The 17770-nt window shown below is 37.7% G+C and overlaps 2 protein-coding genes and 1 long non-coding RNA gene across 5 annotated transcripts; 2 read left to right on the top strand and 1 right to left on the bottom strand.

Moving 5' to 3' along the window:
- Positions 1-21: 21 nt before the first annotated feature.
- On the bottom strand, positions 22-8173 carry LOC144686279 (uncharacterized). The gene is made up of 3 exons (XR_013577888.1): positions 8042-8173; positions 343-469; positions 22-165 (listed from the first exon to the last, which is right to left on the bottom strand). It is a non-coding gene; the product is annotated as an uncharacterized LOC144686279 (long non-coding RNA).
- LOC144686277 (homeobox protein Hox-D13) lies at positions 3117-4478 on the top strand. Of its 2 annotated transcripts, none has more exons than XM_078551362.1 (2): positions 3117-3875; positions 4228-4478. In XM_078551362.1, exons 1-2 carry the CDS (start codon positions 3188-3190, stop codon positions 4476-4478), a joined length of 939 nt encoding a protein of 312 aa, XP_078407488.1. In that variant the 5' UTR covers positions 3117-3187. The 2 variants fall into 2 exon arrangements, 1 of the variants encoding a protein (XP_078407488.1); XR_013577887.1 differs by having other exon boundaries at positions 3152-3234; positions 4228-4244.
- Positions 7223-12639, top strand: LOC144686278 (homeobox protein Hox-D12). Of its 2 annotated transcripts, XM_078551364.1 has the most exons (3): positions 7223-7384; positions 9703-10599; positions 11366-12639. In XM_078551364.1, the coding sequence occupies exons 2-3, from the start codon at positions 10020-10022 to the stop codon at positions 11602-11604; spliced, it is 819 nt and encodes a 272-aa protein (XP_078407490.1). In that variant the 5' UTR covers positions 7223-7384; positions 9703-10019; the 3' UTR covers positions 11605-12639. The 2 variants fall into 2 exon arrangements, with proteins under 2 accessions (XP_078407490.1, XP_078407491.1); XM_078551365.1 differs by lacking the exon at positions 7223-7384 and having other exon boundaries at positions 9644-10599.
- Positions 12640-17770: the final 5131 nt, after the last annotated feature.

Below are 17770 nucleotides of genomic sequence, written 5' to 3'. Positions count from 1 at the left end.
GCAAATAGACACCAACAAGGGAAGGAAGATCAATTGTAATAATTAAAGCAGAATAAAAGAAATGTTATATATTGGAGGAATGTTTCCCAGTGACGGTTGTCCACAGGATTTACAAAGCGACAGTGGGAAGTTGACGTTGAACTTCGCTGAGACTGGGGGAAATTGCTGTGAAACAAAACAACATTCAAATAAAACCTTGCCTTTTTAATGGAAGTGGCCTTAAGCTTCAACTCTGTTAACTAAATGATATCAGCGTATAACATATAAATAATATTGAACAGGATCAGCATTCAAAAAACAACATTTACAAATAACATGCGGATTGTTAAATCTTATATTTACATCAATGGGGTCCCTGTCTTTGTTTTGCGAAGCCGGCAAGGTCATATTTATTGTCCATCCCTAGCTGCCCGCGAAAATCGGCATTGGGCCTTCGACGTTGTCCTCTTCTTGAATCTTATTCAATTTTCTAGTGAAAATGATATTTTATTTTTCAAGTAGTATGAATCAGAAATCTAACGCACACTATTATATGTAAATTAGTGCTTAACTTTATATGGTACCACAGGTATTTCTGACGCTGAAGAATGACCTGACACAATTTAGCAATAGCACACAACTTTGCAAAGCTATGTTGTAATTCACAGCTAACTTCAATCTTTGAAGCGTTCACATAGATCCAATGGAGCTGTTGAGTTGCTTCAAACCAGTGTTTACCATCTTTCTTTCCCCCTCCGTCCCTCCCTCTCTCTCCACCTTGACCTTGGACTTCATCTACTTCCGGAAAGAACCCCTTTGTCTGCATACCATTGATGCGACCAACTTGAGACAGCGGCATACTTTAGACCCTGCGTCTTCCCGGAATTCTAAATAAAAGTAGCCATCCGAAATGTGTCGCTAGCACGTTTCTTTTTCCTCTCACTGAAAGTAGGAGCAGCTCCTTTGGTGTTTGATTTTCTGACGGAAGATACCATTCGCATGTTCTTAAATAAACGCGCCGTCCTTAGTCAGATCAGATACTCGAATAGGAAGGATAAGCATTGAATTTGCTGTTTTGAAACCCTTTTCCTTCCTGTTATTTATTTAAAAGGCTGTTGGAACTAATTCACCAAATATAAACGAAGCGCAATGAGCCAGTGCAGGTTTTGTTTTAAAGAAAATAAAGCAGACGATTCGCAGGAATGGATGGATGTAATTTAATGCAATCATTAATTTATCCAAATCATGGATGCTTCTAGGTAGAATCTGCTTTGTCTCTGTGAAATAAGGGTACATATTGCAGTTTCCACTCCTCCCTTTGATATAGGGGGTGGGGGGAAATTAAGACAAGATTGGAAGCGCTTTCTTTGAAATATCCCCATAATACTTATTTTGCTCGTGCACAGAATCTCGTTAACTAATTGTTTGGAGTTTTTCAGTTGCTGTTTGTCGAAACATTCTGATAAGTTTGAATGTCAGCCTCGTCAACGAATTTACTTACGCACCGACTCTGCAACCTTGAGGAAGATGTGAAAATATGTGCAGTGGAAGAGTAAGATGAACCCTCAGTTTTCCATAATATTCCTTACTGAAAACCAAGCCACAGTATCCAAGATCTTTCCATTATCCATTTAACATTTGTAAAATGTGACTGAGACTACTGATTTCATAGCTAAGTGCAGCATATAATTTGCAACTAAATACCTTCCCAGGATGGGATTTCTTTGTTTTAATGAATCACAAAATATACTGCAATATTTGTAGCGCATATTATGAGCCGCTTATTCTAAGATAAGTTGCAAAGTATCGTTTAACTTGTGTCACAAAACGTTATTTTGCCAACTTTGCGAATTCATGTGTCGGGAGTGCAAAATATCAATGCTTTTCCACGACTTATCTTATCATTAAAATAGATTGTAGTCATCAAAATATGCCCTATTTCCAATAACAGAGTTATGTTACTGAATATTTATGTTTATATCCCACGGCCCTTGATAGCAATGGAGTCAATTCAATCACACACTCGAATTATACTGGAACTTACCCACAAACTCCATTTTCAAATTTCAGATAACCAGAACATGGCCTGCAGAAAAAAAAATACGGCGTTTCCTAAGCTTTGAGAACGCGGCATGCCCCGATATCATATATTTATATGTTTGACACAAGTAACCGCAAACTCTGCCCCAGGCAAATAGCGATCGGATAGTTGACAATTTGGAATAATTTAGCGTATTTGATGTAAAGTACTAACTAAGATGCGAAAATGATGTGCTGAAAGGACAATGAAATAATATAAAATATAGAATATCGCATACAAATCAAAATGAAGTATCAGATATCGACAATCTCCACATCCCCGGAGCACATCAGCTAAATAAAATAGCCCTTAATTTTTTGCAGATCGAGTATCTGAGCGAAAAGTAAATATAGATCCGATTAATTTCTTCTCAAGCTTTTGAAAATTGAGCATATATAAAATTTGAGGGAAATGAATATGTGCGAGTGCCTTGTGAGTTGATTAGAAAAAAATGAATGATCTTTACAACCTATTCCACATTTGTATGCAGAATCATGCAGATAGCGTCGTTTTATATCTAGAGCATATATATATATATACTGTCCTGAACGACTCATGTGGATGCTAAACAGGCTATAGCCGAGAGTCTTCGTTACAATATCCGAAAATGCAAACAATGTCACCGCTGTTCAGCTCTTTTTAATTATATGATTCCGTGCCCGTTTGAAATGGGTATTTTGCAAAAGATATCCAAAGCGGTACTTGAAACGGGGAGCAATGCAGAAAAGAAAATTGACTCAAAGAATATCTCATGTATGCTGTACGTATGATTTACTGATCCTACCAAACTGTACATTATGCAAGCCATCTATAATAAATCTCAGTGAAAGAAATCGTAAGAGTACTGCCTTGGAAAAACACCATCGTGTTTTCTATTTCCAATGCACGACAGCCCCTATGGTCAATTACAATGGATTAATTTAGGAAAAATGAAATTGTTTTAACATCGGGAGAGGAGGATTGCAATGACTGCTGAAGCCAGCTCCAGTTGCTGCGTATCACGTGGTCAGAATCGACCTATCAGGTTTCACTCGCTCGGTGCACACTCTAATCAGTGAAAATAAGCACCTCTTCTCACTCCCGAGACTGCTTTTATAAAGCAGTACTTAGTTTGCAGTGGGTCGTGATATGACAGCTTCTTTTCTTTCAGCCCCTTGGAGGACTGATACAATCAGGTACCTGCACAACAGAAACAACACAACTAACTCGGAGATGGAAGGACTGGGAGGGAACGTCCCTTCAAATCAATGCAGGAATTTTCTGTCTGCCTCTGCATTTGGAGCTCATCACAACTCGTTATCTTCGGGTCCCGCTTACTCCGTCGGAGATCGAACGCATTCTGTCATTTCTGAATCTGCTAAGCAATGTAGCCCATGCCCAGCTCCGACAAGCCCTCCAAACCCAGCGATCAGCTACGGCTATCATTTTGGAAGCAGCTATTACAGTTGTCGAAATGTTGGCATTCAGCAAACTGGACTGAAATCTGGTGCGCATGCATCTCTAGCCGGCTACCCAGTGGACAAATACATGGACGTTTCGGGTTTGACGAACACCCCTGTTCCCACTGACGAGGTGTCATCCCGGGCAAAAGAATTTGCATTTTATCAGAGCTACCCCAATCCATACCAACGGGTCTCTGGCTATTTGGACGTTCCAGTAGTCCCCACAATAAGCGGTCACGGAGAGCCAAGGCATGAAGCCTTAATTTCCATGGAGGGCTATCAGCCTTGGTCATTTGCTAATGGCTGGAACGGTCAAGTGTATTGTCCGAAAGAACAGACACAGACTCCACATTTTTGGAAATCTCCTCTTTCAGGTATTAAGGGATAATTTTCACTGAAAAATAAACGTCACAATTATTTAAAATGTTACGGAAATAAAATAAATCCACGTTGGTTTGGTGCAATATTGTTAGGAATTCTCTAGTTTTTTTTAATTGACTATATTTCAAATGAATAAGACCTGGAAACACAGAGCAATCGTGAATCTGAATTAATGCGTGAGATGTGGGATTGACTATATGCCTAAAAGTCTCATTTGAATGACTAAACGTATGTTTTTTAAAAGCCAAAAATGTGGGATGCCAATATTCTATTTTATATTTAACATTCTTTGAAGTGTTGCTGCTTGACGTCTATGTTCTTATCATTTGCATTTTCCCCTCTCAGGAGATGTGATGCACAATCAGACTGATATAAACATTTACAGGCGAGGGAGGAAAAAAAGGGTTCCTTATACGAAAACCCAGCTTAAAGAACTGGAGCGAGAATACGCCACAAACAAATTCATAACCAAGGAAAAAAGGCGAAGGATATCAACAGCCACCAACCTTACCGAAAGACAAGTTACCATTTGGTTTCAGAACAGAAGAGTCAAGGAGAAGAAAGTGGTTTCCAAAGTCAAAGAAAATATACCTTGATGCGGCAGGGATCAGTGCCCAGGGTATTGGCTCATTGTAAATTACATGTGATGGTTTTCCTTTTAGAAAGGGAAACTAAATGAATGTGGGAGACGTTCAAGACACATCTTCGGATTTACAAAAAAAAATCTTAAACTGACAATTTCCACAAAATGTTTGTGCAAAACTTTGCCAAAAATCTTGATCTGACTTCATCACCTTCAAAGAAATAAGGCATTCTTAACAGTGCGAACAGTTCCACGTTCACGCACTTGCATTGTGTTACCGTGCAGGATTATTTTCACGAGTGACATTGCAAATACTGCTGCAAAGTAATGCTTCGTTGAGTTTTAAGTACATTTTTCGAGGGTTCAGCTGAGTTACCGGAGGTTTTGCAATATGCAGATAAAATGGCGTCGACAACTGATAACACATTCAGACACAAAAGTTGACATCAAATGGAACGTATTTATAACTTTGTTGATGCAAAGCGATTTCTATTTAACATTTAAGTTTTCAGTCATGCTTTGCAAGAGGTACAATGGCTAGATTGCGAGTGGGTTCAAATGCTAATCATATATACTAGCAACAAAATCCATTCTGTTGTAAATGATTGAAAGTATATTGCTAAAATGCCATTTCAAATCAGTGCCAGTTAGAAATTAAATATAAATGAGATAGTTACAGATTAACTGCGGTACAATCTCATAAGATATTATCATATTAATCGGCAGCGAATTTACAATCATTTTCATAATAAATTATTTAGCCTAGATACTGAAAGGACCTTTTTACTCACTGCAGAACGTTCTATTGTTACACGTTGTCCTCAGTAAATGCAAACATTAAACTTAAATTCAGTCTCAAGTGAAATGCTTGTCAAATTTAAAATGTCCTTAAAAGTTATGAGTTCAAGTACGAAAATCTATGTTTCTGCATTTTGAATCTTTTGTTCATTTAAAACTGTTATTTTCAAAACAAATGCTAATATATTTGAATGCCCCATGGTCGTTTTGAATGCGGTGCCTTTCATTGAAACTTTTACAGCTGTTTTCTCATTAGTAACTTGTTGCGCTGTATACTTAAATTACTTCATTATTGTAATCATGATAACTATACGAGTAAAATAGTGGAGAAGTTCGGCATTATTTCTATGTTTTATGTACATTTTTAACGCAAACATTTGCTCATTTTGACCATCATTTTCTTTGCCCAGGATGAGTTAAATATGAACTCGCATGGTTTCCTTATTTTGATCTATGCCGTGTAAAATATTAAAACAAATCACACTTTAACTGTCTTCAAGTTTTATATTTCTTGTAAATGGATTCAACATTTTTTTGTTTTGTCACATGGTCATATTTTATATTAAGCTCAGCAGTATTTACACGAATTGCTTCTCTAATTTGCACATGTACATTAGTCACATTTGTGCCACGGTGTTTGGGAGGGGATGTGGAGGGGGAATACAAATTTCTAAACACCATATTAATAAGTAGGGATTGCGGTATTAACAAACTGTAACGACCTGGAAATGTGCGCGTAGAAATAAATTATTTTAGAATATTTTAATGATATCTTATGTTAACATATTTTTCTCAGTATTTAATTGCTGCGTGTTTTGTAAATTTAAAATTAAACTATTTGAAACATTGTGTTGTTTCCAGGCTGTTGCGTTTTAAAGCAGGTTATGAGTAGGCCAAATTGAAGGCAGAAAATGGGTCATGCAGTGAGGTAAATTTTAAATATGGTCGAACCACTGGAACACTAATTTCTGATATTAAAAAGTGCCAGGTTGCTTGCCGTTATGTGGCTTTTCCATGTACCGGTTAATTCAAGGTAGGGTTGTGCTCATTTCACATAAAAATTCCATTATTTTGTGCGGTTGGCTGCAAAGAATCACTGATAAATAGATAAATAAACTGCTTGGCACAAAGTGCCAGTTAGTTATCAGAACCAACAACTTCGAAGAGAGGCACGATAAAATGTGTGCTACAAAACATATTTTTGATTATTAAATGCAATTAAACGTTTAAACAATCGAGCTATTGCTTTTTTTAAAATCTTAAACTTAAAATTTAGTGGGCAACCTTGTAATCTCTGAACAATTCTTTAAACGCCGTTTGAATCATCCCTGTCGGCGACGGCGTGTAATTAAAACACAACATGATGATGTGGGCAACGTACTCATAACAGAATGAAAGTAGCCTTTTGAAGGGAAATTATTATAGGGGTAAGCATGTGAGAGCATAATCAGTTCCCTTGTTTAAAATAGAAATATTAAGTGATGAAGTTTAGAATTAAGCTAAGTATGATTGCCGGCATTTATATGAGCATGACCTTAGTAGGTGATAATGCTCCTGACCCTGCCATCTTTATTTAGCATCTGCTAACACTTTCTAACCATGTTCCTGTGCATTGGGATAAGTCCTCTTCGCCAACCTCAGAAGAAGATTGAAAAGCATCGTGGATTTTAAAATTAAATAAAACTTCGTGTTCTGTCGTATTTAACATGTGCTTGCATGCTGGCTGACTTTCTTTCATTAAATTTGTCGGATCTCCGTGGTTTTAAGATACATTTTAGGAAGGATGTTCAGCGATCTGACGTCAAATTTCTATTTACCATTGACCTTGACTACCGTTATGGTCTTTGACCTTGACTTTATTTAACATCATGAATAATAAGGACTACCCTGATCGCAGAGCTAGTTCGCCATCTACTGGACAATCTGCCGTAAAACACGAAGCAACATAATCGTTGGTACTACTGAAACGCGGGCCACAAGATGGTCGTTCGTACTTTACGCCGCAAACCAGTGCCAGATGTACTAATTAGGCCAATATTTTTTCTTTCAAGATCTTATTGAAAGGTTGCATTAGCGACTTAGACAGCAGCATTGCGTACTTTTCAAGAAAAGCGCGCTAAAGTAAGTATTTCAATTCAAACTATGTAAAGTTTGCGAATGACGGTGTTCAATTTCTTAATAATCTGGGGTTTAACATTGTACATCAATTAGATTTAGGGTATTTTCACGAATTTATACAGCAAGTGTATTTTCTACATGTTAATCTATTTTGTGTTCACATCCGGATAACCAAGCACAACCCGGCACTGGTGTCATATTGTAAACAAAAGAATGTAGGTGAATTAGGTTTACTACTAGTTTCTGTGAAATATACAACACACAAATCGCTCGATTGTAGTTTTCTTCAGTATATTCTTATATAAGTTACGATAGAATTTCAGGAACTGTATTGAAATAATGAACGTGATCGAATGAGAGCTTTAAGAAAACAACACGAACAATAAAGCAGCGTTTGTTATGGTAGCTGTAAAGTGTGGATTCTTCACCCAATGTCATTCATTGTTCTAATGAAAGCCTCAATTTTTCCTGTTGCGGCACTAATTTACTAACTGGGGTGACTTTTCATTCGAAAGCACATTTTGCACTAAAACGAAGTTAGCAACATTTCTTTAAAAAAAAATGGCGATTTGATCCCATTCGACATTGACCTTGAACTGAGGAGTTTCATTTTGTGAAGTTATTTCGAGTTTTTGCAAAAAGCGTTAGTTGAGGACCCACCTTCGATAAAGCGCCCTTGCTCGCAATTACGCCTGGATTTTAAAGTCTTGCAAAAGAAACTGGTTCGGCATTTTTAGGGCATCGTGAGATCATAAAAGGGAGAGAGGACGACCAGTCGCTTTTCTTTCCGGTGAGGATGTGGTGCGGTATCTGCTTTGATTTTGCTGCACATGATTTTAACTGAAAGGGTCAATTCGTGTCAAATTGTAAATAGATAAATATATATATTCGAGGGCAGAGTAAATTGTTAACTTATAGACCAAGAATTATTAACAGTATAAATGAAAACATTTAAAATATCACATTTCTGCAGTTGAAATAACTCGTGTTGTGACCTTAGGGACTGCGCGTGAGTTTTAATTATCAAAAGTCATATTTAGCCTCAAAGTTAGTTGCATAGTTCAATAAGGTAGGCGCATTATGTTTGATACTTCATTCAATTTGATTTGCTATTGATACATTTTAATATCTTTGTTAACGTTAAATATTAAATTAGTTACAGCCTCGTTAATGTTTGAATCATTGACAAATTTGGTGCGTGCGAATAGGTCTGAAAATCCGGCTTAAAATAAGTTTCTAGAAATCCTAAAGAGGAGCAGATATCAATGAGAGGTGCGTTTATTTTAGCTTTGATACTAGCATTGCAAATGTTGATATGTACTTCACAGTTTTGGTTCAACATTTTCTTTCTCTAAGTATAAAATGAGGGTTCGTGGTTCTCTCCTAACGGACAGCATTCTTAGGAAATGTAAAATGTTCAGGGAGGCTACCACCAGCCTAGCGAATGTTACTGAAATGTGAGTATTGTAAACACAGACTCACAACAGAATTTAACCGCAACATTTCCATTTGCAGCGGCACATGTTAAACACAATAGAACTGCGCAACATTATTCAAATCAAATGTAGAAGCACTAAGAACTGGACCCGTTTTCGTTACCGCCTAATAATGCAAGCAGACTTTAATATAATGAACTTGCTGGAATTTTTATCAGAAATGTCTTAAATAATTGAATTCAATGGCGAGAATTAGAATAAGGCCCTTGTTTCTATTATGCTGATGTGGGGCATTGTTCAATTTTATGAACGCTTACGTTGTACGAAAAGGCGAAAGGGTCTGATCGCACTACATTTGGTGCATTAGTTGGTTATTCGATTTTTAAACGGTCCCTTAACTAGTTAGGCACAGAATACATTTTCCAAACTCCATAGATAATTTGCACTAATGTTCACGTGTTGAGTTTTGAAACATTGTCGCCGCTTACCGTCATATTCGTCCTTTTTTGTTTACCAAAATGAATTAAAGTAAGGTCACAAAAAGCATGCCTGATTTAAACATAGATGTCCTCCGCATAGCGATTGTTATTACCCAACAGAGATATCCGATCATAAATAACTAAATGGAATAGGTTAAAATATAAAACCTCTATGGTATTCTTAATGAGCATGTTATATTTTTATCCCACATAAGTATATGTTACGAATTATCACCAGTTAAAATAGTGCATTATCGGATAATACGTCGTACCAATTTTAGCTATTAGGCTTTCAGGAATTATTGAAATTGATTTGATAGAATCAATGGAACGTTTGAACATTTCAGATATTTGAAGCTTTATTAATAAAAACGTGGGATTAATAGAGTGTTTCATCCGTTTACAGTATGTGAAATGCTCGGAGATCTGTTGAAGCTGTGTCCAATTTATTACATTAGAACATTTTTTTATGAACTATATATGCATCCTGTTGACTTCAGCGAGTTGCGTCGGGCTAACAGCCATTAAGTGGGATGAAGGTGCACATGGACGTGTACTTCGACATTTCAGATGTGAGTTGTAGTGGGACGGAGGCGGTTCCAGAAAAAAAGCTGTTTCCGTTTGTCTTGTGACCACCAAGCAGCCAATCAACGAGCGTCTTTCGTTTATCTCTGTCTGGAAGCTAAATAGGGGACAGAGAGGATCTGATCGCGTTCCTTGGAAATGTGCGAGCACAATCTGCTAAATTCAGGCTATGTCGGCTCCCTGTTAAATTTTACCAGTCCGGAGCCCTTCTACTTCGCCAACCTGCGTCCGAATGGGACTCAACTGGCAACTCTGTCGCCAGCACTCTCCTATACCCGCAGGGAGGTGTGCTCGCTCCCGTGGACTTCGAGTCCATGCGCATCGCCGCCGCAGAGCCGCGCCTTTAGCGGCTACTCTCAGTCCTACCTCAGCAACTCAGTCTCCATCAGCATCAATAAGCATGGATCAGACAAGGCAGCCGCCGGCGAAGAGCCTAACAAATACTACTTCCAGGACAGCAGCCGGAAACTGGAGGAGAGATGCAGACACACTCAGTCTTATCCAAGTGATAACAGCATCCCCTCTTCAGTCAACATCAATCCTGCCAAGTACGAGTACCCAAACGTGGAACCATCTCTGCATGGCTCGTCATTACATAACCAAGGCTTTGAATTGAATTCCAACTCTCCCACTGTAAATGATGGCATCAAGCAAAGTGTGAGCCTCAGTATGTCATTACAGTCACCAGTAACTCCAGTATGCAACAGATCCTCCGATGGTATAGTATCAGTGCAATATTAAAGCATTCATCATTTGAAAAAACTGCAGTATCCCTCCTTTCCAAACGCGCTACCTGTCACTTTAACGTGAATTTCATAGATTGAACATCAAACATCGATCCTGAAAATCTTGCGCTTATCGCATTCAGAACCAGCAGGGAAATAATGCTTGTAATTACAAAAATGATTAGGACGTGATAATAAAAACAATGAAACCGAAAGCATGCCAGCGGTATAGCTTAAATGGTTTGAAACTGAATTAAATTTTACATTAAAATTACAGCATAAAATGCTGCAATCTGAGTTCTAACTAACATTTAAATGATGAGGAGATCGGACCTTTACTGAATTTGTCGCCATTTTATTATGAAGCCAATTTTCCAGGGCGATTCCTTTGTTGGAATTTAGAATTGGCGAATTTCTGATGCAGCGACTGCAAAATATTAAGACGCTTGAATGCCTAATTGGGAAAAAAAAATGTTTGTGTCATTTGACCATCTTCTCGGGTAATATAATAATTTACTAGTGATGCTTTTTTTTCTAATTTATAAAGGCTAAGTATCACGAAGTAGAAAATAGTATATTGCTCTGTCGAAGTTTCGACACCAGTTCTAAAAAGAGCAACAATATGAATGTTGCAACGTTAAAAAAAATGCTATTGTCTGAAGTAACAAAGCGTGCTGAAAATATAAATGATTCTGGAATGGAAAGGGTGGCCAAATATTTCAATTGCTTCAGCCTTTTTTTCTCAATTTCGATTTGCAGGTCTGCCCTGGTGTCCGTCCCAAGTGAGGTCAAGGAGGAAACGCAAGCCATACACAAAACAGCAGATAGCTGAACTTGAAAATGAATTTCTTGCCAACGAGTTTATCAATCGCCAGAAGAGAAAAGAGTTGTCCGATAGACTGAACCTGAGCGACCAACAAGTAAAAATCTGGTTTCAAAACCGGCGTATGAAAAAGAAAAGGCTCGTCATGCGCGAACAAACACTCTCACTCTTTTAGGCCAAAGTAAAGTTCAAATGTGAGTTTCAAGGTCGTGAGTTGAACTTTTTACGGTAAATAAGCTTGCTTGCAGAAAGCATGTAGATCAAGAATATCCATTGTTTTAATGGATAGGTGCTCCTTTGATGTGCTGTCATATAAAACAGCAATCTAACCTTACATTGCCACTGCCACTAGTCCATGGCGTGTTGGCTTAGTTAAACATCAGCAACATACAGGGACTGAGATGCAAACTACGGATACCTCGTGAACATTTGCTATAGCAGGAAATTTATCGCAAGGCACAAAATTGACTTGTTGTGGCCTGTACTTTGCTGTCCGTGAATAACGTGCCGGCGTCTTCTCATCATCATTTATTAGTTTCAGAGACATTTGTAATGGTTTTGTTTCCTCAATTTAAAAAAAAAAATTGCCACATGACTGTCCATTCGAATAACAAGCAGATATTCTGCATTTTGAGAATGTAAGTACAGCAGGTAATTAGAATGGAACATTCGAGTTTAAATCTTAAATATATAAATATTATGCATGCACTCTACCTATGTAAATTGAGTCCTAATAAAATGAGCGACGAAGCAATTTTTCATTTGTATGTACAACTCATGTTTTGTAAATGTGATGTGAAGTTGGAGCTGGAAAATTGATTAATTCAAAGTGTGCGAAATTCTGATAAGGATGCATACCTATCCGGACTATCACATTTGTTTTTCGCGAACAATGCGTGTCCCACAATAGGTAATAGTGGTCTGTGTGGATTTGAATTAGACGAACGGGAAGGTTATCGTATTATTAACTTCCTGTGACTGCCCTATATCGTTGGCGCTGAGTTGTTTTCAAGGCTGCGGCGACCTCGGCTTCATAATTCAGAGTTGCTTCGTGAAATTGCACGTGAATCCGGTGCATAGAACAAAATAGATAAACAACGGTGCCAGAAATTAAAATAATAAACACACGGGTGATAAATTGTTATGGAATTGTACTTTTCTTGGGTCCTTTAAAGGCCTATATTGAACAAAATAAAAATAAAGAAACATGCCTCCCAATGTTTTCTACAAATGACTTATTGCAGTGGTTTCTCTCCAGTAACATTCTCAATGCCGAATTTCTGATTAAGTTTCAATATTTATACACTACCGTCAATTAAAAACGCATAATATCCACCTGATGCATGGGTTAGAGGTTTGGTAGACTCGAATTGTTATTTAGGCATGCTACAGAGCTTCGTAACTAATCGTTTGCAGATTAGTACATTATTGGAACAATATTGGTAAATCATTGTGCAAGCGAACCAATTTTCCTCAGTTTCCTATAGGAGATCTGGAAACTTGCAGAGTTTGACGATCTAATTGAGTTTAAACTGTACAAATTCTCGGCCTTCTGGAAATTTGGAGCATAAAGAATAACAACATTTAAATCCAGGTTACACGAGACAAATATTTATCTTCAGTTGCGTTTTTATACACCAATATTAAAGCAAAACCAGAGCACCAATAGAAACCGCACAATACATAAGGGCATCTGTGGGCATCTCTTTTAGTTGTATTCAGCTGGATTTGGATTCTGTAACCTGCCATTTAACTCTAAGTTTGAGCATTATGATTTTTTTACTTATAGCTTGCCCCTACTTTCATTGAACCAAAATAGTTTTGCGCCCCTCTCTTTCAGAAGCTTCTATTAATTGATAACAATTTCCATTCTCAATCGCCGGAAAGAGGTGATCATTGTACAAAAAAATTAAGAGAAACGTTTACGAAATAAAATAAAAAGAAATAATTTATCCTTTGCTGCAACTTGAATATGGTTTGGCCCGGGCGCAGGGTTCCACGTACTTGTTTCACTTGAAACCAGAATGCGGCTTTGATTCATTCGTTTCATACAGATTGACGACGATTCCATTCGCCATTGGGATATATCCTTCATGGAACAGGTTAGAACTTTGGAAATAGCGTTTTTTTTTCCAGAGAATAGAGTCAAGTGTTATCAATCCCTTTTCATCATTATTATTTCACGTTCCTGTTTTGGCGATGCATACTTAGTTCATTTTTTTGATTGACGGTTTCAAGTATTTTAATTAATTTTAATTAACGGTTTTTAATTCATTTAAAAGTGTAAAGTTATGCCTCGATGTGAATACGTTATGTTTATTAAAATGAGGTTTGGTGGAGAAAGCCTTTGCACTTGGGCTTGGGCGGTTAGCTGAAGATGTAAACGAGAATGAATGAGTTACAGTCACTTCGCCTCTCGTTCTAGCAAATCAGGGCGTGGGTGGGCAGGCACAGCCATTACTTCTAACCCCGCCATTTGTCTGCACTCCTGTTAATTAAAATGCACCGTGCGATTTCATGAACCTTTTAAGGAACTTTATTGAAATAAATCAACGCAAATAAATGTTCTCTGATTAAAGGTAATTAGATATTTTATTCTGGGCATTTTGCCGACAGTACTGGTTTTGGGTACATTAAAAAACTTTCATGGGCCTTAAATATATCCAGATTCAAAAAATGTGCATTGACTATTAGGACTTGAAACAATGTTATGAAATTCAGAGGATGTTATTTTTTTCCAGGCGGGACATGTAAATGGGACTTGCGCTGCAAACAATGCACACACACACACATTTTAAATTATTTTAATGACACGAATTTGATTCTAGGTTGGCATTCAATTATTTGTTAACGTCAAAGTGACTCTTCATGTCCCTGGTTCCTGGGCTTCATGTTTGTATCACATCCATGAAATAAATGCAGATGTCTGTAGCCCAGATGTTGCACTGAAGTATGCTTTCCTGCGATATTTGGGCGATGGTAATGGAAGGAAAGGTTGTTATTATTGTCGAGACTTTTTTGCATTTCACAAAGGCAGGTGTTATGGGGAAGAACACAAACTACGCCACTCTGAAGTGCAGGTTCCTCCTTTGCCACTAGACCGAAGATATGTATTTAAATAAGGGAAGGTTTCATCAAATTCCATTGCACTAGAGCTGTAAACATTCTGCATGAAATCGCACGTACTTTAACCAACACGATGAAAACGGTTAGGTGCAGTCATTTGCATTGCTCAATTTTCAGAAAGTTAGATCAAATTCGCGTAAATGTGGATTTGGGAGCTAATGAGTTTGGTGAGCTTGTTTTAGGAGCGCTGTAATTTAATAAAAACGCCACGTAGGTCAGCAGTATGGACGGGTGATTCTGAGGGAGCTGCTACCGAACACCAGAAGCACGCCCGCAAGCGCCACCTTAGAAAATAATGCGAAACAAATACAGCCACCAATACGTCGGCAATTAAGGATGTGGAACCGACCTCTAGAAGGTCCTGAATATTTTAATGCGCGATCATCAATATGTAAGTTTTATTTTGAAATCTTATGAAGCCATGCATTGGCTAATATTGAAAATGTTACCGTTATCGGCGTGATTACAGTTCTAGTTAAATTATTAATTAAAAATGTACCCAGACCCCAGCATTTCGGCGTTGTGAGTTAACTTTCAAATTGAATTAGAAACGTATGAAAATGACTTTTGCTGTGTTTTGGGGATGGTGAGGCCTGAGCTTGGTGCTGAATTTCTGATTTTTTTCCCCCCCTTAAGAATCATACCGCGAATGGGCTATATCATCCCAGGGGCTGTTTACATTCATTTGTTCCATAATTGTGACTAAAATAAATTTTAGTCCAGCACCAAAGTACATGGGTTTGCAGCAAAATCATGGTATTTGTAGTGGTATAAGCCAGGGCTTTGGAAATTTGTCCGACATTACGTCGAAATCACTCGGAATCTCTTTTTCATCTCACTTTTATGGGTCGAGTTGCCAGACAGTGTCTGTACATGTTCTCCAGATACTGGGGGCGCCATAACAAAGTTAAGGTCAAGTTAGTGTCTCTTTTTGGATTGCACAAGTCTAACATACCTAATGATCGTGGACTTTACTTGACTAATGAGTTTTTTTTTCCACATTCGAAATACTTAATGCTGCGTGCTGTTCAGAAGCACAAAGAAGACTCTGATATTTTGCCTGGAACGGCAAAGTGAAACAACAGATCGCCGGTTTGAAGAATTGCGTACGAAAAAATACGCCCGACAAACTTTCCCCGTGCGTCGCCTTTTGCTCCATGTATGTAAGAGAATAACGATCCTAATTTATATACTATAAAACTCTTTACTTAGTATACCAGAACCGCCTTTGCTTCCTCATCGATGTTAAACAACTTGTTAGGTATTTGTCTGCATTTAGCATTAATACATGTCGAATTGGTTATCTGAACACGAGATGAGAACAAAGGACACTTTTAATTCCCTTTGTATTTACAGCCATTGCCACAGTATTGAACTGGATCTTTTAACACATGGACTAATGTAATGTGATTGAACTAGTACGTATCTTCATAACAGTTAATGCTTGGAAATGACATCGAGCCCATTCCCAGTGCATTTAAGCTTTACAGCTATTATACGTAACAACGAAAGTCATATTATAACCAGCGCATGCTTAAGCGAGTTCTATAAACTATGAATAGAACACACAGCGATGATGTTTTTATTAATTATATAAAGGAAATATTACATTCAAGAAGAAGGAAATTTAAAAAGTGAACCAATACATAAGTTAGAAGTTTCTCGTTTTAAATTATTGTGTAGGGATAATGCTCGACACGCTATCCACATTTCAGTGTGACTTTACCTTATTCTGCTGGATCGTGATCACGGACCACATACCAAATCACTCAGCCGTGTTGAATTAGGAGATTTCAGTTTTTGATTTAATTTGAGGTTAATTATCATTCTTATTTTACAGCAAATAAACAAAGGCAACACTGCGTTTTAGACTCCATTAATTAAAACAATACCATGTCACATACTTTATACCAATAACAGCCGGACGTCACATTGTATGAGTGCGTGTGCGAGTTTGAGGCGAATGGAGCGAACAGATCGGAATTCAACACATTGTTGGCTTTCAGATCTTTAATTTGAATTCATATCTTAGGAAAATTGCTCTGCAGCCAAACAATTATCACTTCGCGAACCAACAACATTTACGTTTTTATTATGTTTTCAGTCTGGGAAGTGGAATTTAGGGTCTATCCTCCGGTTACTCGAGTTAACTGCACCGAATCTCTGTCTAATTGGTAGATACAGACAACATTAATTGTGTATTTCAATCTGACCAAAGTAAATAAATATTGATTAGAGCGATACCTCCTGCTTGGTCGTGCGGGATAAATATTGTGATAAATAATGACATGCAATATTTAATGAGTGTGTAAAAGTAAATTGGAACATGAGTAGATTTTTCCCCATAATTTCTCCATAATTAAAGTTTTTTTTCTCCGTGGAGTTCCCCCGCCCCCACCACAGACAGTTACATGTAAGCATCCGTTTGTAGAGGATAGTCCACATTGGCAGATTCGAGCACTTTTCAAACAAGAAGTTCACTTTCCTGCAGATGAACCTATTCATTAGGCTGCATATATTAGGCTCTGCCAATGGGAAAGATTACGGAATAACTCGGCGATGCGCTGATTTCAATTCTCAGACGGCTGAACCCACTCCCCAGCTGCCACAAGGAGTTTCCACGTGTTGTTTCCAATTCATGCAAATCATGAACATGAACTTTTGAAATTACAATGAGAAATTTACACCCCGAGCAAGCCTGGCAATTTAGGAATAGTTTAAATATCGTAGTGCGGCCATATTTTGATGTTCTCGAGGCACTAAACTCCAAAACCTTGTTTAATTTGCAGATTTACGGTTTATATCGAAGGTAGTGTTAAACTCGCGCGGTCATTGGATGGTTAATTTGCGTTATGTGAACAACAATATCGAGACAATTAATGAAGGAAAATCAGTTTGGAATGTAACATAATAAAGCTCAACAGTAGGGAATGGCTTTATCATTTGCATATTCTTGACTATAGGATATGCCAAACCGGATTTTCTAAATCGGAGGGAAAGGTTGGAAACCACTAGTTTCAAAATAAAAATGAATAATGCCATTATCGTCCTTTAATGCACATATTCTATCTAATTTCCTTACTATGGGACATACAATGAAATTTCTATTAGCACGTCAATCCGACCTTGAAGTAGAGTTTAGGCAGTACCCTTTGGGTTCATCGCCACGAAATGGTTTGGAAATCCTCCTTGTTACTTATGATACACGTAGTAAT

The sequence above is a fragment of the Cetorhinus maximus genome, chromosome 11 (assembly GCF_964194155.1).
Source record: "Cetorhinus maximus chromosome 11, sCetMax3.hap1.1, whole genome shotgun sequence".
NCBI lineage: Eukaryota > Metazoa > Chordata > Chondrichthyes > Lamniformes > Cetorhinidae > Cetorhinus > Cetorhinus maximus.
Note: the sequence above shows the minus strand (reverse complement) of the source record. Positions and strands in the feature narration are given on the sequence as shown.

Excerpts from the sequence above, each read along its gene's own strand:
- LOC144686277 (XM_078551362.1), top strand. The coding sequence starts at position 3,188 with ATGACAGCTTCTTTTCTTTCAGCCCCTTGGAGGACTGATACAATCAGG. Across the intron at positions 3,876-4,227 it reads TTGGAAATCTCCTCTTTCAG|GAGATGTGATGCACAATCAG; the intron begins GTATTAAGGGAT and ends TTCCCCTCTCAG.
- LOC144686278 (XM_078551364.1), top strand. The coding sequence starts at position 10,020 with ATGTGCGAGCACAATCTGCTAAATTCAGGCTATGTCGGCTCCCTGTTA. Across the intron at positions 10,600-11,365 it reads ATGCAACAGATCCTCCGATG|GTCTGCCCTGGTGTCCGTCC; the intron begins GTATAGTATCAG and ends TTCGATTTGCAG.